This window comes from Mesoplodon mirus (assembly GCF_964341445.2).
Source record: "Mesoplodon mirus genome assembly, chromosome: 13".
In the NCBI taxonomy this organism is placed as follows: Eukaryota; Metazoa; Chordata; class Mammalia; order Artiodactyla; family Ziphiidae; genus Mesoplodon; species Mesoplodon mirus.
The window spans coordinates 26394894-26420366 of NC_138989.1; the positions used below are offsets into that span (position 1 = coordinate 26394894).

The window sequence follows — 25473 nt, forward strand, 5'->3', positions numbered from 1 at the left end:
ACGTGTCCTGTAAACTTGGGTGTTTATAGACTGTGCCCGGGAAACCTTCCCAGACACAAGAAGGACACGAAACTCCTTCAGGGCCCACCGAGGTCACTGTTCCAAAGATCTGCAGTGCCTCCACCTTTGCCGCTGCTCATGCTTAGGCTCTCTTCATTCTTTTCTTTTGGTGGGGGTGGGTAGGATGAGGGGAGTGAGGGGTTGGAAGAATGTCTCACTAGGCTACTTTTTGGGAGGCATATTATAATCTCAATTGACTTTAAAGACATCACCTGTTTGAAGTAAGCAGCCCTTTGCCATCCTAGGGGATGGGTCTGAGGAGGTCCTGCAAACTTGCAGGAGTGTGTTTACGTTTTTCCAGGAGGGATGGTCTTCTACAGAAATGGCACCCCTGGTGATGTGTAGATGCCCTGTGACCGGGGCTCCTGTGGCCTGGATCAAGGCGATGCCAGGAGCAGATAGAAACCCATGTGGTCCTTCTTGTCTCATGTAATCTCACATCATAGTGCCTGTGTGCAGGCACCGGTGCCCCCATTTTGCAGACCTAGAGATGGGAGCAGGGGAGCAGAGCTGTGAGGCTGCCTGTTCATTTACTCCACATGCCCTGGGCCTTAGTCTGTACCAAGCATGGAACCAGGGCCAAAAGAATTCTGCACTTTCTAAAGGGGTGAGGGTAGGGCCCCATCCCCTTGACTGGTGGCTTCAGCCCCCTCTTTCTGGCTCCATCCTCTACCCCTACCCTTCCTCTGACCTTGACTTCTCTAGCCGCAGGCCCTTTCCTCCCCCATTTCATCCAGAGCTGTGAACTGGAATGGCTGTGAGTGTGGCCCTGGCCTCCTCGCCCCGGCCCGCTGGGGTCTGGCCGTGCTCCCACAGGCTGCTGGCTGGAGCTGGGCAGCAAGCACAGAGGCACCTCCCCCGAGGCGGGTCTGTTGTTCTGAGAGGAGGGGCTGGCTGTACGGCTCTGGGGCCCAGGAGACAGGTGTGGGTGACAAGGGAGAGACTAGGGGGGTCTGCACAGATGCTGGAGGAAGCTGTGGGAGTGGCCACTGTCACCCAGGGAGCCAGAGAGGGAGCAGCAGAGATGAGGGCCCAGACCAGCCCTAGGCCATGGGCACTGAAGAACAGAGAGAAGGGGACAAGAAGGCAGAGGGCCCATTTCGAGGCTGGCCACGGGCATCCCACCAGGGAGATGGGGTATTTTTCACATAAAACCTGCTGTGCCCAGGACGGCCCAGGCTAGGGGTTTACTGTTAGCCACCAATTCATCAGGCACGGAGGATCTGCTCCATGCCAGGCTGGGGCTGGGAGCTGGGACACAGCCTGCAAGGAGCTCACAGTCTGGTACACACACGGGGGCAGTCGTGTGACCGGGCTGCAGTGGGGGGTGGGAATACACAGCAAAGCATGGGGACAAAGCCTCTGTGATGTTGAGACTTCCACTCTGGTGACAGCCTGCACGGCACCCCCAGGAGACCAGGCTGCCAGCACCCAGGAAACAGCCGTCTACCAAGTGTGGCCTGGGCCAGGCACTGTGCTGTGCAAGAACCGACCTTCAGCTCTGCTCCTGGGGCAGGTGTGCCGTTCCCCCTCGTGCATGAGGGAAGCAGGCGAGGAGGAGCCAGTGCAGACCGGCAGGAGGACTGAGGCTCAGGTGCAGCCCTGCAGGGTGTGGCACGGACATGCTGCCAAGGGAAGACAGCGAGAGCAGGGCTGAGGCCACCCCCTGTGGACTTGGCACTGGGAAGTCCAGGGCCCTGGCCAGAGGAGCCCCAGGGGGCAGGAGGGCGCCAGAAGCCAGGCCAAGGTGATGCAGTCATTGCGTATCTCGAGCTGAACAATGAACAGAGTAAGGAAGGCGAGAGGACGGTGGCCACCGAGTGGAGGGAGTTGAGAGGGTCTCACAGGCTTTGGGGAGGGTCTGAGGCTGTGTCTGGGCTCAAAGGGAGCCAGTCGTGGGAGGCGAGGGCACTGGAACCAGGCTGTAACAGCACAGGCCAGGGGCCCTTGACCGAGTCACTTTCCTCCTCTGTGAAAACAGGGTAATGGTGCCCGCGGGTCTGTCCTGAGAGTTAGGACAGTGCTAGGACGAGCAGTCCCCACTGATGATCAAGGAAGGCCCCCAGCCTCCTTGCTTTCTGGTGCCCCAGAAACTTGCCCCAGGAAATTCCCTCTTGGACTACAGACCTAGCTGTCAGGGTCTCAGCTGGTGTCAGACTCCAAGCAGGGGACTCAGCTGACAATAAGTGTCAGGGCCTTAGCTGGCCTGGTGCTGAGTCAGCACTAGGGCTGCAGTCGCAGAAGGTGGGTTTGGGCTGGAGCTATTCAAGGAAGTGGCCCAGCCCCTCCCTTGGGCACACCCTCACCAGCTCCCTGACCTTCTTCCAGACAGCACCCTCCTCAGGGCCCCAGTCTGCTCCTCCATTAAATGTGGCTGAGGAGACACGTATACAGGTCACTCTCCCCTCCCCAGACACCTGAGTGTGTCTCTGCAGCCCTTTCTGCTTCCCTCAGCATGGCCAGGACACCTCTGTGCACCTCTCCTGGAGGCCAGGCGTGGGGAGAAAGCCAGAAGAACTTGCCCAAGGCCCCAGGCCACTGGCACTGCCCACCCCCAGTAAAGAAGAGACCCACACGACCAGACGAGTGTCCGAGACCATTTTTATTAAGGGCAGCAGAGTAGATCGCAGCATCTTAGAAAGCCTAGTCCCCGCCATAGGGGGAGGGGCGGGGGGACCGGGCAGGAGCGTGAATTCCCACGGGGCCCATCGGAGGTGTGGTGATCACAGCCCTCCCCTGCTCTGGGGGATCCAGCTGTCTGGCCCCGGAGCAGCAAGGCGCCTACTGGCACGCTTCATGCCTGCCCGAGGGCTCGGGGAGTGCCCGCTGGTGGAGCAGGAGCCCAGCTGGAGGGAGGGACCGCCCACCACCCCGCTCTCTCGGAGGCCAGGCCCCTGCTGATGGGTGAACCCCGGCTGTGATGCCAGGGGATGCAAGTCCCTGAGGGGCCGCCGGCTTCGACCATGGTGGACGTCCTCCTGGTGGTGAGCAGAGAAGGGAGGGGGCGATGGGCGGGCAGAGCTACGCTGGTAGAAATACGAAGCAATGGGACAGTTTCCAGGAATGGCAATATTTCTGGATTCAGAGAAGCGACGAGAACAAATGGTAACTTATCTGGATAGCTTCTGACAGAATTTGGCATTTTATTACAAATCTGCGTGTGAGTGAAGTAAAGTCCATCATCGCCTTTCTGCTAATGAAGAGACAGATGTGGATGTGCTGGCCGGCGCCCTCACCAGCCCGGGCGCACGGGAGGCTCCAGAACGTGACTCTTGCGTACCTGGGACTAAAGAAGTTGCGTTCATGAGACCCGCTGCAGGCTGCACGTATGCGGCCTCACCCACCATCACCCCACCTCTGCACACAAGCCACCTCAGGTCTGCAAGCCTGGAAAGACCTCAAATTATAGAACTGAAATTAAAACAGAAAGCCAAGGTTAAGTCATCTTCCCCACAGGATCTAGCCCCTGGAGCGCCCAGAAGCGAAGCCACCAGTGGCAGAAGTGGAAGTGGTGACACACAGTGCTTGGACCACTAGCTTCCCCTGGGTGTCAGTGACAAGGACTCTTCTACTTCAGGGACAGTCCCACTTGCTTTGAAAAGACATTAACATTCAAATCCTTACAAGTTCATCTGATGATAAATTCTAAGGTCAATTTTTATTTCTACAAAAAAAAGGCAGTCAAAACAATATAAAACATGTAAAGGATATTACTGAGTGAGCTTCACATGGAGCCTGACTCCGCGAAGGCCGTGAGTCCAGTGGGAGGGGGAGGCCATCCTGTTCCTGGGCTGGGCCGTGTGGATGCTCCAGAGGAAGGGCCAGTGGGGCGCCGGTGACCCCAGGCTGGTGCCGGTGACAGAGGAGTCTGCCAGAGGGTCAAACGTGCTGAGGAAGGGCCGCGGTGGGACTGCTGCACTGAGGACGCAGAGGGTGAGCTCTGAGCTACGTCGGGTGGACACGTCGGTGAGCGTGGCATTTCAAGTAGACACTCTGGCTTTAGCACTGTCCGCAGGGACCTGGACATCTTCTAGAACAGCTGCAGGGAGGAGTGGCAACCTGTGGCCTCAGGAGCCTCTCTGGTGAAAAATTCCTCCCACAAGTGCACCGTGCTCTGGCTGGCACACCCCTGGGGGCTGTCGCAGACCTGGTGCTGGGGGGTCTCCCTAAGCAGGCCGGCCCAGGTGGAGTTCATCATGACGCAGACAGCAGGGTCTGCCAATCTGGTCAGCATTACTGGGGTAACATTAGCCAGAGTTTTACAGCAGAGCTAGGCCTCCCTTTCCACAGCTTTGTTTTTGGGAGGGGGTGGGAGTAGAGATGGTTGTTTGCTTGTTTTTTAATTTTTTTAAAAGGATATTATAAATCAGAGTCAAGAGAAACTTAACTGACTCCCACACCAGGCCGCGCGCCAAGGAGGGCAGCGGAGGAGCCGCAGAGAACTCGGCTGCCCCTCCCGGCGGGAGGCAGGGCCTGGGCTTGGGGAAGTGAGCGGAGAACAAACTAAACGCAAGAAAGTGGGAGTTGCAAGGGCAGGGGAAGAGGGGAACCACAACTTTTTTTTAACCTTATGGGCTAAATGTAAACTGAAGATTTTGGATAAATTTGGACAGCAAAAGAAACACCATTCTTTTAAAGTAGACTGAAGCAGTGATTTTTAAAACAAAGAAAGCAGAACTAGAACATCTTAAATTTTTAATCCTTTCTTTACAGGTCACCTAGACCACTTTTGATTAAGAAAACTGTAGAAAGTTAGTAACTGCCACAAGCAGACGCCAGGCGGTGGCACATGTCAATTTTCCATAGAGTCCTGCTTCGTGGGGTGTCTGAATGCACTGCTCGGCATCTCTGCTCACACTTGCTGGAATCAATCGCGGCAGATTTTAGTCCACAGGTCGCTTTTCCCCATATTTCTTTGTAAACTCTTCAGCGTTCTTACAGAATTTTTTACGGTCCTTAGAGTATTCTTCAGCTAGGTCAGCCCGGAGCGGGTGCTCGGGCTGGGGGTCGTTCACCAGTGCTATGAGGGACTGGATGACTGCCAAGAAAAGGACAAGGCACCGCTGGTTAGAAGGCCCTTGGAAGGGGCGTGGCAAGAAACACAGCTCTGATTGAACATCTATATGCTTCTCAGACAGAGCAGCCTCCCATTCATGCAAATTTCTAACCACCAGCACTCAACCCATCATTCCCATGATGAGAAGAAAGTGATGGAGGACAAACAGCCAGCGCTACAGTAGATAACTAACCGTACAGAGTGATGCCACGTCCTCCTCCTCCTCCTCCAGGAAGCCTTCCTGTACTGACACACTGGGGATGTCCCAGTCCCCAGTCACTCTCACCCCTCTCCTACTTTGGAGACCCAGGCCCACCACTGACACCCCCACTCTCATGCAGGTGAAGCTTCTCCAGGGCAGGGACTGGGCAATGTGCCCAGCACTACACTCGGTTCAGGGTGTGTGACAGGCCTGCACCGTGTAAATGGATAATGAGCCCACCCTGAAAGACCCCTAGCAGCTTCTGAACGGCCGAGAAAGGTTCACTCGACCACCGTGCATTAACCACTGGGAGGCTGTAGCCCTCATCAGCACTGCACAGTCCATTCCAGAGGTGGAAGTCACACGGATGGCTCAGGGTGGATTTCACAATGCTCCCCAAAGGGCAGTCAGGCCCAGATGTGCTAGACAGCGAGCCCTGGACAGGAGGGCCAGGAGGGAGTGGAGGGTGGGGGAGGGGGAAGTACAGAAGGTCCAGGAACCCCTGGTCTCCTCAGAAGTGGGGTGCATGCAGCCACCAGGCTTCCCACACACGTCCCCTGACTCCCCCCAACCCCCACCAGGACCAGCACCCCCACTGTCCTAGCAAAAAGGCCCCTCTCCTCTGGACTGCCGATGCCAGGTGCCTTTATTGGGAGCCCACGCTCTTCACCCCAGCATCACAAGGAATGGGTTAAAAAAGCTTTTTGTTCCAATTTCTCCTTGTTTGTCACAAATCCACATGGCGCTTAAGTGATTATTTACTTAATATATTTCTTTAAATCACATCAAAAATATTTTTTAAAGAAAGTTAACTATTAGTAACTCTTACGGAAAATCACTTTCACTTGCCATAAACTGAAGGCACGCATCCATAAACATGAAATAAGCACCTATGCTGCCTCCTTCCCGGCCAGAGGAAGCAACCACTGGAACAAACACTCTTCCCAGTGGCTCTTTCTCAGCATCTCTGAGGCACCCCAGCCCAATGCACTCCAAGACTCTCCACAGCACGCTCAGCCATGAGACTGCTGTTCTTAACTTTTGGGAAACCTGAACCACATTTGCCCTATAGCACATTTATAAGGTGGCTTCCCATCTTTTTCCAGGATTAGAAATGGTTCTGAAGCAGAGTTGACACTGATGAGTTTTCAAGTTTTCCTCCATTATGGAGACTCAGGCTGTCTGATTCTCACTATGATCATCTTAATACCTAATGTATTAGCATCAAATACATTCATCGTTAAGACGTGCTTTTCAAAAGATAATTCACTTTGCAAGTTTGCAGTTCGTCTAATTCTTTTCGGAGAACTTGCTTTAAATATTTTCAAGTTAACTAAGTAGTTCTGATGAGTGCTTCATTCTTTCTCTACTCCTGTAAACTGTAAGAAAACCCAGCTGAGCTCGTTTGTTTCCACAGTGAGAACACCGACAGCTACGACGCTTTCCAAACCACAACCACAGCCCCATCCATCACTTTCACATACGGGGGGGCACACTCATTATGTTTTATAAATGATCGAGCCCTGGCTTCTTGATCTCTTCCTTGACCCAAATGCTACTCAGAAGGATCTTTCCCCCTCCAAAATGTAGGGGCTTAAAAACATTATCAAAACTTACCTCCTTTCTCACTGTATATGATCAGAGACTAAAGTCTATAAAATTTCCTTGTTTTTGTTCTTTCTGACAGTTTGTGATGGAGGATGTAAACCGTATCTGTAACTCATCCCTTTTCATGGGGACCCAGTGGGCTCCATTCTCACAGAGTAAAATGTGACCCATACCTTCCCCCATACACGAAGGCGTACAATGCAGTGGTCTTCCATGGATTGTGCTATGAAGGGTAAGTTTATTAATCTTATCCTGTTTATTGTATTTGAGTCCTCTTTCTAAAGTTTATCTACTTGATTTGTTATAAGACAGCAAATGGGTATGGGGGGACTAAAACATTTGATATTTATGAATCTGACTTTTCTGTTTATATAATTTTGTTGCTGTGTTGTCTGGTTCGTGTAGAGGTCAGTATTATACAGGCTTCCTTACTGACTGTATTTCATATGGCGAATCTCTTTCACCACCCAACAAAGCCCTTGCTCTGTTGATAGATATGTACCAGAACCAGACACACTGCTGAGGAAAACTCTTGTTTTTACATCCTTTCTTCTGGTTACTGTTATTATTGCCAACTCCTACCACCTTTCTGTATGATACAGGTTTGCCTTGTTTCTTGACTTTTCTCCTACTTTTGCTCAATTTTTAATGCTTCTTTACTTTCTTTTTAAAAATTGAGATATAATTCACATACCAAAAAATAAACTCTCTGAGAAGTATACAATTCAGTTGTTTTTAGTGTATTCACAAAATCATGTGACACCGCCACTATCTAACTCCAGAACGTTTTCATCATCCCCAAAGAATACCCACTCTCCTTAGTAATCACTTCCTAGACCCCTCCTCCATCCCCAGACAAACACTAACCTCCTTTCTGACTATAGATCTGCCTATTCTGGACATTCCATATACTGTTGCTTCTCATTATTCACAGTAGTTACCCACTAAAAAGTTGCTGTGAATGCTGAATTATAGTGAACCATGAATGACCCCAGGAATGACCAGCTATAGAATCACCCAGCTGAGCCCAGTGAACCTACAGAATGAGAAATAATAAACTGTTGTTAATTTAAGCCACTAAGTTTTGAGATGGTTTGTAATACAGTAACAGGTAACTGAAACACGGGGGACACGGTGTCAAGTGCCAGGGACAACGTTCCTGAAGTGTGTGAGGATAAGCTCAAGGCCATGCCGGAGGAATCTACAGAATGATCTAGAGAGAAACCCTGTCTCTGATCACAAAATAGCAATTCTCCCGGTGCTGCATGTAGAACAGCACTGTGTTTAAGATAAAAGTTTTATCTTCAAAACTTAAGTCAACAAGTACAAAAGAATGAAAAACCTATCTTAGATTTATCTATTTGAAAAAAGCACCCACAACCCGGAAAAGCAGAGCATGCTGGCTGCTCACCGAGACCTGAAGCTGAAAACAGGACCGGTGCTGCCACGGCCCTCTTGGGCAGCCTGCCCTGTGAGAAGGGCAGAGCACAGGTACCTGCGCCCAATTCTCAGGTGAGGGAGGAGACCCTAACTCTCTGTGGTCTGGCCACCTGAGCAAATGCAGCAACTGCAGGCTCCCACACAGAGCTAGGAGTTTGTGTGCTTAAGAACAACTCTGTCAATCTTTTACAGACATCAGCTTGTGCACGACCAAGCACCAAGCCCCATGGAGACCCCTCCACTGTGACTCCACGCTTGGTACCCACCGCTTTCTGCTGCTCAGCTGTGGGAGCCTGGTGGATGCCTTTCATGGTGACTGTTTCAGTGAGTCTTTCAGGGGTTCCACTGGAAAATGACTGTTTATATCAGTCACCAAAAAAAAAAAAACCAATACCTGCAGCCTCTCAAATTCCAGCCTCATCCATTCTCCTTAATCTAAAAAGACCATAAGTGGTTCAGGGAGTTACTTACAAAAAAGCCACCAAAAATGAGGTTAGGATTGCAAAAGAAAATTCTAGAATTAAGAATAAAAACTAGACACAGTCTATAACAAAGTTTAGTCACCTGCCGTGGAAAAGAGGGGGGCGACCACAGTAGTGAATCAAGTACTTTTCCCAGAAAAATGAGGGCACCCAGACCCAGGGACACACAGGGAGTTCCAGGCCCGCTAAGGCTGACTGTGTGCTTTCACGTGGGCACACTGCCCTCAAGTCTGGCCGTGCCCTCCCAAGACACCCCAATGAGCCCCAGCATCCTGTGGCCTGCCACGTGGCTCCGGCTCAAGCCCACAGGCCCTCAACACCCTCCCTTCCCCCTTCCAGTCTGAGTCCACATGCTAACTGCTGTGTGAGGCCATTTCCCCCACTCCGGGCAGCCCACAATCCTCACGAACACTCCCAGGGGCAGGGTCACACCCCTCCCTGCACTGGGAGCGAGCGCTGGTCTGGTCTGTCTGCGCGGGTCCCCCTTGGGCTGCAAGCACGAGAACACCTGCGTGGGTTGAAGCTTAGCTGAGATGCGCCAAGCTCATGGGACAGCGGGACCACAGCAGCCTTCTGTGGACACGGTGGTCAGCGCTATAGGATTTCTCTGGACTCCGTGCGACGTGGTGTCAGAAGGGGCCTAGAAGGCCCTGCCCGCAGCAGTGTCCCCAGAAGACACGAGGAGATGCCTTACCTTGGTCAGTTTTGGTTGCTGGCTTCCAGTTTTCAGCACTAATTACCGGCAGACAGACCTGCCCCTTTTCATCAATGTTCGGGTGATAGATCTTCGTTTTAAACGTGATCTTCGGTGGTTTGAATGGGTACTCTGCTGGAAAGTTGATTTCAATTCTGAAGGCCCCTTTATCATACGGAGGGTTGTCCTGGAGGGAAAGGAAAGAGGGCGGAGTGAACCTGTAGCTGAGACAGGAGTGTTCTAATTGTTCACTGGAAAAATTAATTTGTTTCAAGAGGTTGTATCAACTGAAGCCTTGTCACCTTCAGGGGAACAACAATCAATCTGTATTTCTAGAGCAACACGTCTGCTAACCTGTGAAAGGGTCTGAGATGGATGCCCTGGCCTCTTTACCTTTTTTTTTTTTTTTAATAGACTTTATTTTTTTTGAGTAGTTTTAGGTTTACAGCAAAACTGAGAGGAAAGTACAGAACTCCTACACACACACAGCCTCCCCCACCAGAGTGGTACACGCGTTACAGGTGATGGACCAACACCAACACATCATCACCCACAGTCCACAGTCTACAGCAGGGCTCACTCTCGGTGCTGGACACTGAATGGGTTTTATAAAGTATTATACCCTATGGTTGGAATCATGCAGTATGCAGCCCTTTCAGACTGGCTCCTTTCACTTAGTAATATGCATTTAAGATTCCTTTGTGGCTTGTTAGATCACTTCTTTTTGTCACTGAATATTAATCCATTGTCTCGATGTAGTTTATCCATTCAGTTCCTGAAGGTCAGCTTGGTTGCTTTTGGCAATTATGAATAAAGCTGCTATCCACAACCGTGTGCAGGTTTCTGTGTGGACATATATTTTCATCTCCTTTGGGTAAATACTAAGGAGCACGATTGTAGGTTAAGGGTATGCTTAGTTTTGTAAAAAATCACCAATCTATCTTCCAAAGTGGCTGCACCATTCTGCATTCCCACCAGCACTGACGAGAGTTCCTGTTGCTCCACATCCTCGCCAGCATTTGGTGTTGTCAGCGTTCTGGAGTTCCACCAATCTGACAGGTGTGTAGTTGTATCCTGTAGTTTTAATTTGCAATTCCCTAATGATATGGTGTTGACTACCTTTTCATATGCTTATTTGCTATCTGTATGTCTTCTTTGGTAAGAAGTCTGTTCAGATTTTTGGTCCATTTTATTATTATTATTTATAAATTTATTTATTTATTTATTTTTGGCTGCGTTGGGTCTTCGTTGCTGCACACGGGCTTTCTCTAGTTGTGGTGAGCGGGGGCTGTTCTTTGGGGTGCACGGGCTTCTCATTGTGGTGGCTTCTCTTGTTGCGGAGCACGGGCTCTAGGTGCATGGACTTCAGTAGTTGTGGCACACGGGCTTAGTTGCTCCGTGGCATGTGGGATCTTCCCGGACGAGGGTTCGAACCCGTGTCCCCTGCATTGGCAGGAGTATTCTTAACCACTGCGCCACCAGGGAAGTCCCTGGCCCATTTTAAAATCAGGTTCTTTGTTTTCTTGTTATTGAGTTTTAAGAGTTCTTTGTATATCTGGGGTTAACAGCCCTTTTTCAGATAATGTCTTTTGCAAATATCTCTTTATCTTTTTTGAAGGTATGAAGAGTTACACCAGGGGTAAATAACAACCCAACCCAGACCATACCAAGTGCTGAAAGGCCAAAGAGGTGGCCACAACTCCAGAATAAAGCCAGCACTCAGCTGGATGGCTGGCCCCTGAGGAACTGAGCTGGCCCCTAGCTGGTCGCCAGGCAGGGCCAGAACCATGCCCCACCCCTGTGTCCTTAGGACCACTCAGAGAACTATCCCTCAGGGCCTGCACACTGATGGCCCAGGAGCCTCTGAGAGATGCCCCAAGAGAAAGAGGCCAGCCTCTCTCCAGCTTCTGCCTCCACGTCCAGAGCTGAGCCAGCCCTCCAGTCTGCGGCCTCCCGGCCCCGGACTCCAGCTCTCCGGGGTCCCAGCCCACTCAAAGGAGGCCCGGCTTCACTGAGTGCCCAGGAATGCACAGCGCTGCCTCCTCAAGCACCAGCGTAATGAGATATTCTCCAGCAAATAGGATTCCTCTGCTGGAGAGTGAGGCCGGCACACGCCAGGTCCCCACACTGTCCCCTGGTCTATCCCCACCCAAAAAGGGTAAAATTAGGGAAGGCTGAGGGGTGGGAGAGGCCTTCCCAGCAGAGAGGACTAAAAACTAGGACGGTAGGGGCCTGGAGGGGACAGCATGGAGCAAGACAGGAGGCTGGGGCCAAGTTTAGGGGTCTGAACCACCCAATCGAGCAGCTGGATCCGCGGTCGGAAGATGAACCTACAGGAAGCGCGTCAGGAAGGTGGTGCCTCAGGGGCAGGTGAGGGAGGAGATGTCAACACCGCGGGTGCTGCACCTGGGTGAGGAGACAGACCCACGCACATCCGGAGGGGGTGGGCCATGGCTGGACCGGGAAATCATTTTCACCCTAACAAAACCTTCCCTAATCCCTTCTTTAGGGAACACAGAATTGTCTAGAACACTGTCCAGAAGTTAAAGTGGCAGCGGACTCCTCCCAGGCCTTGTCCTGACTGCTCACTACCTAGGAGCGCTAGACTCACCATTACCAACGAGCCCACGGGGACGCGGAGATTTTGCTTCAGGGTTTTAAGAAGGGACCTGCTTCAGCCACGGAAAGAGCCTTCCTGGATGACCCTGGCTGCTGAGACCCACCAGGTATGTTCGACCATCACCCAGGACTGACCAACCCCACCTGGGGCCCGCCGCGTGCTGGGCCACGTGCCAGGAGCTGGAGACAAGGACGAGCCAGGCCAGCCAGGCAAGCCCAGGACATTCCCCAACATCTGTCATGTGGGGGTGACCCGGAGGTAGGAGCCACCCACGTTGCATGCTGCACATGGGCAAAAAGTCAGGAGAAGCAGCTCTCTCACTACAGGACACAGGACAGGCCGAACCTCTCGCTGCACAGGGAATGTGTCTTAACTCCTCGGAGACTCTGTCCCCGTCCAGGGCTCGGGGTGACCAAAGGAGTGGCTCCAAAATCCCAGGGATTTGTGTGGAAGGGGGTGTGCAAAAATTCAACACAGGACCTACCCTGTGGATAAAGGCCTAAGTGCCACACGTGAGTTTTCCACACATTAGAGCTAAACTTATTCTGTGGGAAGGCAGCTCAGAAACTAGAAGGGGCCTCAATGAGAAAACACAGCTTTGTGGTAGAAAAATAGTATTCAAAATTTCAGGAATTTGCCTCAGACGGTCCTCTCCACAAGCCATGGAGGGATACCGGCAAGGACAGTGCAAACCCTGGCTCCTCTCGCCCCTCCTGGCTCTCACCCCACCCTCCCCAGGCACAAAGCCACTTTGGAGCAACTAAGACCAAGAGGAGGCTCCTCCAAACCCCTTGGGCCTTTCCCCCACGGGTCCACTCCTGGCCTGCAGGCAAGCCGGCCCTTTCCTCCCCAGGGCAACCTTCAGGAACCCCGAGACCCCACCACACCCCATGCACCTCTTAATCCACTGAAGACCCAGAGTCCTTCCACCATCGTACATCAGTCACAGTTTTGTGTCACCATTGTGGCAGCTTTCCCTGGGGCTCAGGGAGGACACCACACAGCTCTCTGGCAGCCACTCCCTGACCTGGACAGCAGCCACACCAAGTCCCCGTGGTGCATGCCCAACTGGCAATCTGACACAACACGGGACTCGTGGCTGGACTGATGTGGACAGGCAGCTCCTAGATGGATCCACTGATGATCGACCACGTGTGTCGACCGGTGGAGAACCCTCAGCAGTGTCCTTTCCGCGGGGTAACCCTTCACCCACAAGGAACACAGCCCAGCCTGGCCGCCCTGAGGACGTCTACCCAGGCCTGGCCCAGACCCACCCTCAGGCTGCTTGCCCCGGGGTCCAGTTACAGAGGGACGGGAAGGTGGGCTTCCTTGCGTTCTAACCTTCACAGTCCACTAGAGGGCCTGGTCGAAAGGCAGGAAAAGCTCCTGGCCTCTGAGCACAGACTGTGTCTTCTCACCCCCTGTAACTGTTAAGTGTTCATTCTCTCTTATCTCTCCGTGGTTGCCTGAATTACCAAGTCTGCGCAGTGAACAGAGTCATCGTCTGCTAACTTTGCTTTCTGAAGATGACCTCTTTGTACTGTTTCCAACAATTGGGTTCGCAGGACTTTTCACAGTACAGCTCTTTATCAATGAATACTCTGACATTAAAAAATTCCATCGTTTTCTCTTTGAAAATAAACATTTGTGGAAGTATTTTTAGAACAGATTTTCCAATCTTTCATGACCAAACTACCCTCTGAATTACACCTAAATTTAAAATCACAATCTCTAAACCATAATGGAAAAGAATAGGAAAAAGAATACATACATGTATATAACTGAATCACTTTACTGTACACCAGAAGCTAACACAACATTGCAAATCAACTACACTTCCGTAAAATAAATTACAAAGAAAAAAACTAAAGAAATTAGGTTGGTCACTAAGTTTCAAAATGATTTCTTAAAAACCCAATAAAGCACGCTGAATATTGCAAAAAAAAAAAAAAATCACCGTCTCCAATAAAACGGAATTCCACAGGAACTTTCCCTCCTCTGAACTCATGGGCACCTTTCACGGCATGATTCACCTTCCCTTCAAGAAAAGAAGTAGCTTTATTGGGGCTTCCCTGGTGGCGCAGTGGTTGAGAATCTGCCTGCTAATGCAGGGGACAACGGTTCGAGCCCTGGTCTGGGAGGATCCCACATGCTGCGGAGCAACTAGGCCCATGAGCCACAACTACTGAGCCTGCACGCCTGGAGCCTGTGCTCCGCAACAAGAGAGGCCGCGATAGTGAGAGGCCCGCGCACCGCGATAAAGAGTGGCCCCCCCCGCCACAACTAGAGAAAGCCCTCGTACAGAAACGAAGACCCAACACAGCAAAAATAAATAAATAAATAAACTCCTACCCCAACATCTAAAAAAAAAAAAAAAAAGTAGCTTTATTGTTATTTCTCATCGAAATATAACATTCACACCAAAAAAGTAGTACTAGACATTCCGCCCCAGGATAAGGGCTGAGCGTGTCCACGACACAGCCTGCGGCGCACAGCAGTCAGCACACCCTTTGGTCAAGGGACCCGGATTCTGGGAGGGCAGTGCTCTTGGCTACACAGCCTGTGCCCGCCCACGCGTGGGGAAGATCACACTTCGCTTTCTAAGACCCAGCCGCAGAGCTACTAACATGGGAGAATTCCTTGTCTGTTGTAGAAAACGTGCGGTGTGGGCCAGCGCCCTGGCACGCGGCGCCCCTGCACACACGCATGCGGTTTGCTGCTGGCAGCACCCACTCGCCCGCCCTCGGCGCGCCCACACCTTCACTAGGGCTGCAGCATATTCCACCATCAGACGCAGCACAATTTCCTTACCTCCTCCCCGTTGCCGGGCGAGAACTTGGTGCACTCGTGAAGAGTGTCTGGACCCAAACGCTTCCTTACCAAAAACATAAAGCGACCACAGGACCCACAACCCCACTCCTAAATATCCTAAAGAAATGAAAACACATGTCGACATAAAATCCTGTTCACAGCAACATCATTCATAATAGCCAAACAGTGGAAACAACCCAAATACCTATCAACTGGTGAACGGATAAGTAAACTATGATATATCCATTACAACAGAATATTATTTGGCAATAAAAAGGAATGAAGTATGAATACATGCTACAACATAGATAAACCTTGAAAATATTATGTTAAGGAAAGAAGCCAGACACAAAACATCACGTATTATATGATTCCATTTATATGAAATATACAGGATAGCTAAATCTACAAAGTAGATCTGTGGTTGGCTACGCCTGGGGGACTGGGGGTGATGCTAACAAGGGGAGGTTTCTTTGAGGAGTAATAAAAAATGTTCTAAAATTGTGGTGATGGAGAAACAACTCTGCAAATATACTAATAGCCATTGAATAATTGTACACTTTAAATGCATGAAATGCAGGGTTTGTGACTCTCAATGCAACTGTTAAAAAGGAAATCAAAGCTAACTCAGAAACAGGGTTTTCGACTGAGGACACTGTTGTCCCTCCTGGAGAGGTTTAGAAATGCCTGAGGTTGTCCCAATGACAAAGGTGGCTACTGGCATCTAATGAACAAGAAACAGAGACAACCCTGCACGAATAATCCACCTGCACACACCAAGATGTAGTTTCCAAGGCTCTCTGAGAACTACAAATTCAATAACTTACAGACTGTTTGTGAGGCGCCTACTCTGTGTAATGCACAGTGCTAGGGACAGGAAGTGGGAGGGAAACAGATAAAGGTCTCTGCCTGAACCAGAACTCGCTGAGACGACCCCCACACCACCAGTTATAAAGCAGAATTAGCCCTCTGAGGAGCCCCAAAGAGAGGGGGGCTGGACCACAGCTGACCCCAACGGACTGTCCAGCCAACGGCTGCTCCCTGCTGTCTCCTTGCTGGCAAAATCCCAGTTTTGTTTCCGTCCATGTTGCCCCCTCATTGTGAACCAGGGGTAAATCCTGACTGGTCTACACCTGTCCCGCCCAATATGGTGGCCAGCAGCCCAAGTGCCTATTGTGTACTTGAAACAGGACTCTTCCGAATTTAGATGTGCCATAAGCGTAAAATACCACCTGGATTTGAGACTTTGTGCAAAAAAAAAGAATAAACTAGTTAATAATTATTTATATTGATTACATGTAGAAGAATATTTTTAATATACTGTATTAAGTAAAATACTCACCAAAGTGAATTCCACCTGTTTCATTCCCTTCCTTCCTTCCTTCCTCCCTTCTTCCCTCCTTCCTTCCTTCTTTCCTTCCTTTGATGTTAGTTCCCCGACCAGGGATTCAACCCACACCCTCCTCGGGCCTTCAGCAGTGAAAGCGTGGAGTCCCAACCATTGGACCACCGGGGAACTCCCTCATTTTCATTTTTAATGGGAGTTCTGTAAAATTTAAAAGCATGGCTGTGGCTTGCAGTATACTCCTTTTGGACAGCACAGTCCATCATGGTACTGCCTACACCTCGGCCAGTGACAGGCCAGGGGTGGCCATACGTCCTGGTTCTGGATAGAGGAGTGAGGGGTCTGTGGTGGGCCCCTGGGATGGGCGTCTTTGCTTTTGGTCACACCAAACTACACACACACACGTGTCACAGCTGGAGAAGTCTGAATGGGGTTGGTGGACTGATCAGGGCCCACTTCCTGGTTACAGCACTGCGCTACAGTTGCACAACAGGTGAAGGCTACTGGGGAATCTCTGTGTTACTTCCTACAATTGCATGAAAAGCTACAATTATCTCAAAATAAAAAGTTCAAGGAGAGAGAGAGAAAAGAAGAGATGGTCTCTTCCTTCCGGGAAACCGTGAAGCCCAGGCAGGTCTGTGCTCTCCCCTCGCTGAGCTGCTGGATGGCCAGCCCAGAGCCCCTGCCACAGGACTCTGTCAGGGGCAGCAACTTTCCCTTTTCAAAGCCACACTAAGTAGGGGGTTTCCTTACTTGCAGTCAAAAGCGACCTCACTACTATGAATGGTGAGTGGAGGGAACAGAGAGGAGGGAGTGATTCACTGAGACCAGGGAATGGAGAGCACCAGAAAGACGCAGGTGCAGGAGGATGAGCCAGTTGGAAGGGGCACACACGGCTTCACAAGCAGAATAGGAGGCCTCTCTCTCTGAAAGTTAACAAACAGGTATTTACCTCAACAATTGTCAGTTTTGAGCAGCCCAGCCCCAGGACAGGGGAGCAAAAGCTCCTCAAAAGAGGCTGGGGCCCGAGCCCAGGTCGGGGAGCCAGGGCCTGCGAGGTGCTCAAAGAACCTGTGAGACGGAATGGCCTGCACAGAGGCAAAGGCAGTTGCAGCTTCTGCAATGGGATGTGATCGGTGTACCTGAGGCTCATTCCCAAAAACACTCTGCTCAGCAGAACCTGGTGCGCGAGCCTCGGGGCTAGTGCAGAGGCCAGAGACACTGTGATGGCAGAAAGACTGTGTCCTCTCCCAACAGGCTGGTGGAGTGACCACCAGGGCGGTACGAGGCCTCTCCACGAAACTCAATTTCATTTTAAAAACAATTATTGACACAGTTTTGGAGATGCAAGGCCTCAGGAGTACAAAGCTGACTCCCAAGTCTGTGCTTCTGAAGCCCAAAGGCAAAGAAATCCAGGACAGTCTGACTACACACTGACGAGAGGCAGGCATTTACCAGCTCCTTTTACAAATGAGGGACAGGGGCACAGACAGAAGACACTGTCGTTGTTGAAACGTTGTCACGTGTGCATGTCTTACCTTCTCAATAAAAGGTAAAACCAGCAGCAGCACCCCTGTAAGTCCAGAGTGACAATGACATGGGTAGGGAGCAGCCCAGGCAAGAAAGGAACTCAACTGGGGATGAACACCCCCACACACAAAGAACTAAGCACTCAAATCATCAAGTTAGAAAAGAACAAAGAGGGACTTCCCTGGTGGCACAGTGGTTAAGAATCTGCCTGCCAATGCAGGGGACACGGGTTCAAGCCCAGATCCGGTAAGACCACACCTGCCACGGAGCAACTAAGCCCATGTGCCACAACTACTGAGCCTGTGCTCTAGAGACCGCGAGCCACAACTACTGAGCCCACGCACCACAACTACGGAACCTGCGTGCCTAGAGCCCGTGCTCCTCAACGAGCACCCACCGCAATAAGAAGCCTGTGTACTGCAACAAAGAATAGCCCCCAGCTCACTGCAACTAGAAAAAGCCCACGCACAGCAATGAAGACCCAATGCAGCCAAAAATAAATAAATTAAAAATAAATTTTAAAAAAGAGCAAAGAGCAAATACCAAGGAAAACAAAAGACATAACATAAAAGCAGAAATTACCATAAAAGCAAAAATTAGCAAATCAGAACACAGAAAAAAGAATGGAATTTCTACTTCTTGATACATGAAGTCAGTATAACCATCTATCAAAATCCACTAAACACAGAAAACACAATCCAATCTCACATATGACCACAGATGCAAACACACTAAAGACTAGGAAATTTAATACACTGGAATATTTAAAAACAGTCCATTGTACTGAAGAGGGAATTAATCCAGAAAGCAATGAGGGGCTTAATTAACAGGCCACTTTGAAAACCCACACCACAAAACCTAATTGACAGTAATATGGCCTTTAATGAAATCCACTCATTCCTGATTAAAAGAGAAAAATTTAGGGTGTGACATCAGCAAAATGGCAAAGCAGGCAGCTCCAAACTCCCATCCCTCCGTAGAAACAAACAAACAAAATACTGCAGAAACCATCAGAACCAACTTTGTCAGAACTCTGGAAAACAGTCAAAGGTTTACAGCAACCTTTGGCTGTGAATGCAGAATCACGAAAAAGGCAACTAAAACACAGTAGGAAAGCTTTGTGTCGACTTTACTTGCCCTTAGCCTGGCCGCTCCCTGGCTGGGCGACAGGCATCTTGAAGACGGGTGAATGATGGCCACCTATGACCACCATGTGGGACCCAGGCCCTCCATTCCAGAGAAGCAGAGCAGACCTTATTACTGTCTGTCTGTTCTAACCGGTCCAGGGCTACCCGGAGGGCTGACACAGGTGCTCATCTGTTTTGCCTCGCTCAAAACCCACAGAGCATGGGAAAAGCACAGGAACTGCTCAAGAAGACTGTAGGGGACTTCCCTGATGGTCTAGTGGTTAACACTCAGCACTCCAAATGCAGGGGGCCCAGGTTCGATCCCTGGTCAGGGAACTAGATCCCGCACGCTGCAACTAAAGATCCTGTATGCTGCAACAAAGATCCCATGTGCTACAACTAAGACCCAGAGCAGCCAAATAAATAAAAGACTGTAAGGCCATGAAAAACTCACAGCTGCCTACAGCAAAGGATGGCAGGTGAGACACAACAGATTGCATAAAGCCAAGGAGGAAAAGCCACAGAGAAACCCAGGGATATCAGGGCATTCAGAAGTACCCAGGTACACTGGGGAGCTGAGAAAGTCACACATATGCCTAGGACAGGATACACGCTAAGAAAAGAACTGAGAAAATCTGAAGCTTTCACCACCAGCTAACCATAGGCTCAAGAAAAGCAGGAAGTGAAGAAGGCAGAAATGTAACTGGCCTGGCTACATGTTCAAGAAGTACCCTAGCACAGAGCCAATCTGCAAAGACTGAGAGACTTTTTTTAAGCTCCTGGAATTCAAGGAAATTTCAGTCAAAACACTGGTGGAACACAAGCAAAGCCTTCAACACTCAAGAACAGCAAACCCTGCAGGGAGGGGGAGAATCTGATTTCCGCATTATAATATTCAAGTGTCCAATTTTCAACAGCAACAACAAAATCACAAAGCATACAAAGAAACAGAAAAGTATGGCCCATTTAAAGGAAAAAAAAAAAACTGACAAAAACTATCTCTGAGTAAGCCCAGACATTAGACTTACCAGACAAAGGATTAAAATCAACTGTCTTAAAAATGCTCAAAGAGGGAATTCCTTGGCAGTCCAGTGATTGGGACTCAGCGCTTTCACTGCCATGGGCCCGGATTTGATCCCTGGTTGGGGAACTAAGATCCTGCAAGCTGTGTGGCCAAACCCACCCCCCCAAAAAAGTGCTCAAAGAGGTAAAAAAAAGTCATGGGCAAAAAACTAAACAAAACCAGGGACTTCCCTGGTGGTCCAGTGGTAAAGAATCTGCCTTCCAATGCAGGGGATGTGGGTTCGATCCCTGGTCGGGGAACTAAGATCCCACATGTCGTGGGGCAACTAAGCCCGCACACAACTCCTGAGCCCACAAGCCTCAACTAGAGAGCCCGAGTGCTGCAAACTACAGAGCCCACGCACTACAACTAGAGAAGAGAAAACCCACATGCCACAACTAGAGAGAAGCCCGCTTACCACAATGAAGAGCCAGCGCACCACAACTAAGACCCAACACAGCCAAAAACAAAAAACTGAACAAAGCTAGGAAAATAATGTCTAAACAAAATGAGAACACCAATAAAGACACAGAAATTATAAAAAGGGACTCAACAAAAATTCTGGAGAATAATACAATAACTGAAATGAAAAACTCACTAGAGCAATTCAGTAGTAGACTTGAGCAAGCAAAAGAAGGAGTCAGCAAACCTGAAGTTAGGATAATTGAAATTATCCCATCTAAGGAGCAGAAAAATGAAGAAAAGTGAACAGAGCGTAGGGACATATGGGACATCACCTAGCACACCAACACACATATTATGGGGGCCCACAAACGGATAAGAAGGAGAAAAGGGGCAAAAAGAATATTTTAAAAAATAATGACCCCAAACATTCAAAATTCCATAAAGGATATGAATCTACACATCCAAGAAGCTCAAGGAACTGCAAGCAGGATCAACTCAGAGAGATCATACCAAGATACATAGTCAAATCATCAAAGGACAAAGAGATGATCTTGAAAGCAGCAAGAGAAGTAACTTGAAAGCAGCAAACAACTGATTTCTAACCAGACACCATGGAGGCCAGAAGGCAGTGGGAGGACACATTCAAGGTGCTAAAAGGAAAAGACTGTCAGCAAAAAATATCCTTCAAAAACGAAGGCGAGGGACTTCCCTGGCAGTGCAGTGGTTAAGATCCGCCTGTCAATGCAGGCGACACATGTTTGAGCCCTGGTCCGGGAAGACCCCACATGCCTCAGAGCAACTAAGCCTGTATGCCACAACTACTGAGCCTGCTCTCTAGAGCCCGTGAGCCACAACTACTGAGCCCATGTGCCACAACTACTAAAGCCTGTGCACCTAAAGCCCTGCTCCACAACAAGAGAAGCCACTGCAATGAGGAGCCCTAGCACCACAATGAGGAGTAGCCCCCACTCAATGCAACTAGAGAAAGCCCACGTGGAGCAACGAAGACCCAATGCAGCCAAAAATAAGTAAATAAATAAATATTTTTTTTTTAAAAAAAGAAGAAGAAGGTGAGGGACTTCCCTGGTGGTACAGTGGTAAGACTCCACACTCCCACTGCAGGGGGAGTGGGTTCGAGCCCTGGTCAAGGAACTAAGATCCCACATGCTGTGTGGCACAGCCAGAAAAAAATTTAAAGAAAAAAAAAATGAAGCCAAAATTAAGATATTCCCAGATTTAAAAAATCTAAAAGAAAAAGAGGGAATGAATTCATCACTAGTAGATGTTCTGTAAGCAAACACAAAAGGGAGTCTTCAGGCTAAACAAAAAGATACTAGACAGTAACTTGAAGCCATAAAAAGAAATAAAGAAAAATGGTTAAGAAACTATACAAGATAATATAAAACCCAACATTATTGGTTATTATACTTTGGGTTTGTAACTTCTCTTTGCGACAGTAACAATATGAGGGGCTGGGTAATGGAAATATATAGGACCAGAGTGTTTGTAACTACTGAAACTAAGTTGGTATTATTCAAACTAGGTTGTTAAAAGATTAAGATGTTAATTGTAATCCCCAAGGTAACCTCTAAGAAAATAACTAACAGGCATACAGAAAAGAAAAGAAGAATGGAATCAAAATAATACGCTACAAAAAAATCAACTAAATACCCAAAAAGGCAATAATGGAAGAATTTAGGAACAAAGTGCATACATGACATCCAGAAAACAGATAACAGAAGCAAATACTTTCTTATCAGTAATTACTTGAAATGTGAATGTAATAAACTCTCCACTTAAAAGATGGAAATTGCCTGAATGGATAAGAAAACACAATCCACCCATATGCTGACTATAAGCGATTCACTTTACATACAAAGACACAAAGAGGTTAGAAGTAAATGACGGAAAAAGTACAAGACACAAAGGACATTATATATTGGTAAAAGGTTCAATCCATCAAGAAGATATGACAATTATACACCTATATGCAACTAACAAATTATGAACCAAAACACATGAAGCAAAAATTGATGGCACTGAAGGGAGAAATATGTTATAAAATAATAGTTGGAGATTTCAATACTCTACTTTCAGTAACAGAACAAGACAGAAGATCAACAAATATCTTTCTGACCACTATGGAATACAACTAGAAATCAATAATGGAAGGAAAGCTGGAAAACTCACAAGTATGAGGAAATTAAACACAAACAACCAATTGGTCAAAAAGGAAATCACATGGGAAATTAGAAAATACCTTGAGATGATAAACACAAGACATCAAAACTTAAGGATGCAGCAAAAGTAGTGCCCAGAGGAAAATTTACAGCTGTAAATGCCTACAACAAAAAAGAAGGATCTCAAATCAATAATCTAACTGAATACCTTAAAAAGTGAGAAGAGAACAAACTGAACCCAAAACCAGAAGAAAGAAATAAGTAATAACAATTACCGAGGAGATAAACAGTGCAGGAAAAAAATAGAGAAAACAAAAAAATCAATGAAAACAAGTTGGTTCTTTGAAGAGATCAACAAAAGTGACAAACTTTTAGCTAGACTAAGGAAAAAAGAGGAAATCCATATTACTAAAATCAGAAATGAAAGTGGGAACATTACATTTATTATAGAAATAGAAAGAGATTACAAGAGAATACTATGAACAGTTGTACACCAAAAAATTGGATAACCTAGATGAAATGGACAAATTCATAGAAACACACAATCTACCAAAACTGAATTGAGAAAATATCTAAATAGACCTATAAGTAGTAAAGAAACTGAATCAGTAATCCAGTAATCAAAAACCTCTCAACAAAGTAAAGTTCTGAATTGGACGGCTTTTCTTGGTGAATTCTACCAAACATTAAAAAAATTAACATCAATCATTCTTGAACTCTTCCAAAAAACTGAAGAGGTGGGAACACTTTCTAACTCATTCTACAAGTCTAGCATAACCCTGATATCAAAGTCAAAGACACTATTAGAAAAGTGTATGAATTTTGATGCAAAAATCCTCAACAAAATACTAGCAAACTGAAATTCAGCAGCATATTAAAAGGATCATACACCATGACCAAGTAGTATTTATCCCAGGTATGCAAGGACAGTTCAACATACAAAAATCAATCAATCAACACACCATGTTAATAGAATGAAGGAGGAAAAAAGATCATCTCAATTGATGCAGAAAAAGCATTTGACAAAATCTAATACACTTTTGTGATGAAAACACTCAATAAACTAGGAACAGAAAGAAATTTCAACATGAAAAAAGCCTACAGCCAACATGAAAAACCTACAGCCAACGTCACACTGAATGGTGAAAGTCTGAAAGCTTTTCTCCTAAAATTAGTAACAAGACAAGGATGCCAACATTTTTTATTTTTATTTTTTGGCTGCACTGCACAGCTTGCGGGATCTTAGTTCCCCAACCAAGGATCAAACTTGGGCCCCGGCGGTGAAAGCCCCGAGTCCTAATCACTGGACTGCCAGGGAATTCCCAAGGATGCCCGCTTTTTATTTTTTTGGCTGCGTCAGGTCTTAGTTGTGGCACACGGGATCTTTTGTTGCGGCGCGTGGGCCCTGTAGTTTGCAGCATGCAGGCTCTCTAGTCAAGGTGCATGGGCTCAGTAGTTGTGGCATGCAGGCTGAGCTGCCCCGTGGCATGTGGGATCTTAGTTCCCCAACCAGGGATCAAACCCACGTCCCCTGCATTGGAAGGCAGATTCTTTACCACTAGACCACCAGGGAAGTCCCAAGGATGCCCACTTTTGCCACTTATATTCACTACAATATGTGGTAGTTCTAGCCAGGGCAATCAGGCAAGAAAAAGAAATAAAAGGCATCCAGATTGGAAAGGGCGAAATAAAACTACCTCTATTCAGAGATGAATTGATCTCATACATAGAAAACTAAAGATTATTCATACACAAACTGTTAGAAAAAATGAATTTAGCAACGTTCCTGGATACAAAATCAACACGCCAACATCAGTTGCATTTCTGTACACTAACAGTGAACAACAATGAATCCGAAAAGGAAATTAAGGAAACAATTCCACTTACAGTAACATTGAAAAGAGTAAAATATCTAGGAATAAATTTAACCGAGGTGGCTGTTACAGACTGAATGTCTGAGTGCCCTCTGAATTCTTATATTGAAATCCTAACCTCAGGGTGGCTAGAGAGTAAGGAAGTAATTAAGGTTAAATGATGTCACAGGGTAGAGTCCTGATCTGACAGCATTAGTATCCTAAAAAGAAGAGAGCTCCCAGGACTCCCCTGGTGGTCCAGTGGTTAAGACTCCATGCTTTCACTGCTGAGGGGACAGGTTCAATCCCTGGTCGGGGAACTAAGATCCTGCAGGCTGCGTGGCGCGGCCAAAAAAAAAAAGACAGCATCCTTGCTCTCTCTCCCTGTGCACTGAGAAAAGGCCACATGAGGACACAGCAAGAAGGCTATGGAAGAGTCCTCATCAGAAACCAACGGAATTTTTTAAATGTTTGGTAGAATTCACCAAGAAAAGTCATCCAATTCAGAACTTTACTTTTGGGGAGGTTTTTGATTACTGATTACTGCCAGACCTTGATCTAGGACTTCTGGCCTCCAGAACTGTGAGAAAACTGAATTCTGTTGTTTCAAGTGACCCAGGCTATGATTTTGTTTCAGTTTTGCTTTTTCATCCTGAGCTGAAAAATACAGAGGTGTAAAACTTGTACACCAAAAATTACAAAACACTGCTGAAAGAAGTTAAAGAAAACCTAAATAAATGGAAAGACATCTTGGGTTCCTGGACTGCAAGTCTTGCTATTGTAAAGATGACAATACTACCCAAAGTGATCTAAAGATTCAATATAATCTCTATCAAAACCTCAATATTTTTTTTCTCAAATGGAAAAACCCATCCTAAAATTCATATGGGATCTCAAGGTGTTACTGAACCAAACTTAGGTCTGTTTGCCCATGCTCAGTAAAACCAATCTACTGACACTGAGTTGTAGTGAAGGAAAGTGCAGGGTGCCAAGCAAG

At 47.9% G+C, this 25473-nt stretch overlaps 1 protein-coding gene across 2 annotated transcripts in view; it reads right to left on the reverse strand.

The window, feature by feature from the left end:
* Positions 1 to 4738: 4738 nt before the first annotated feature.
* The window catches only part of UBE2L3 (ubiquitin conjugating enzyme E2 L3), a 42849-nt gene continuing 22114 nt past the window's right edge, over positions 4739 to 25473 (reverse strand). For both annotated transcript variants that reach the window (XM_082640287.1, XM_082640288.1), the window contains 2 exons: positions 9543 to 9729; positions 4739 to 5098 (listed from right to left, as the gene is read on the reverse strand). In XM_082640287.1, the coding sequence (XP_082496413.1) occupies positions 4944 to 5098; positions 9543 to 9729 (342 nt within the window). In that variant the 3' untranslated portion in view covers positions 4739 to 4943. The remainder of the gene's footprint in view (positions 5099 to 9542; positions 9730 to 25473) is intronic.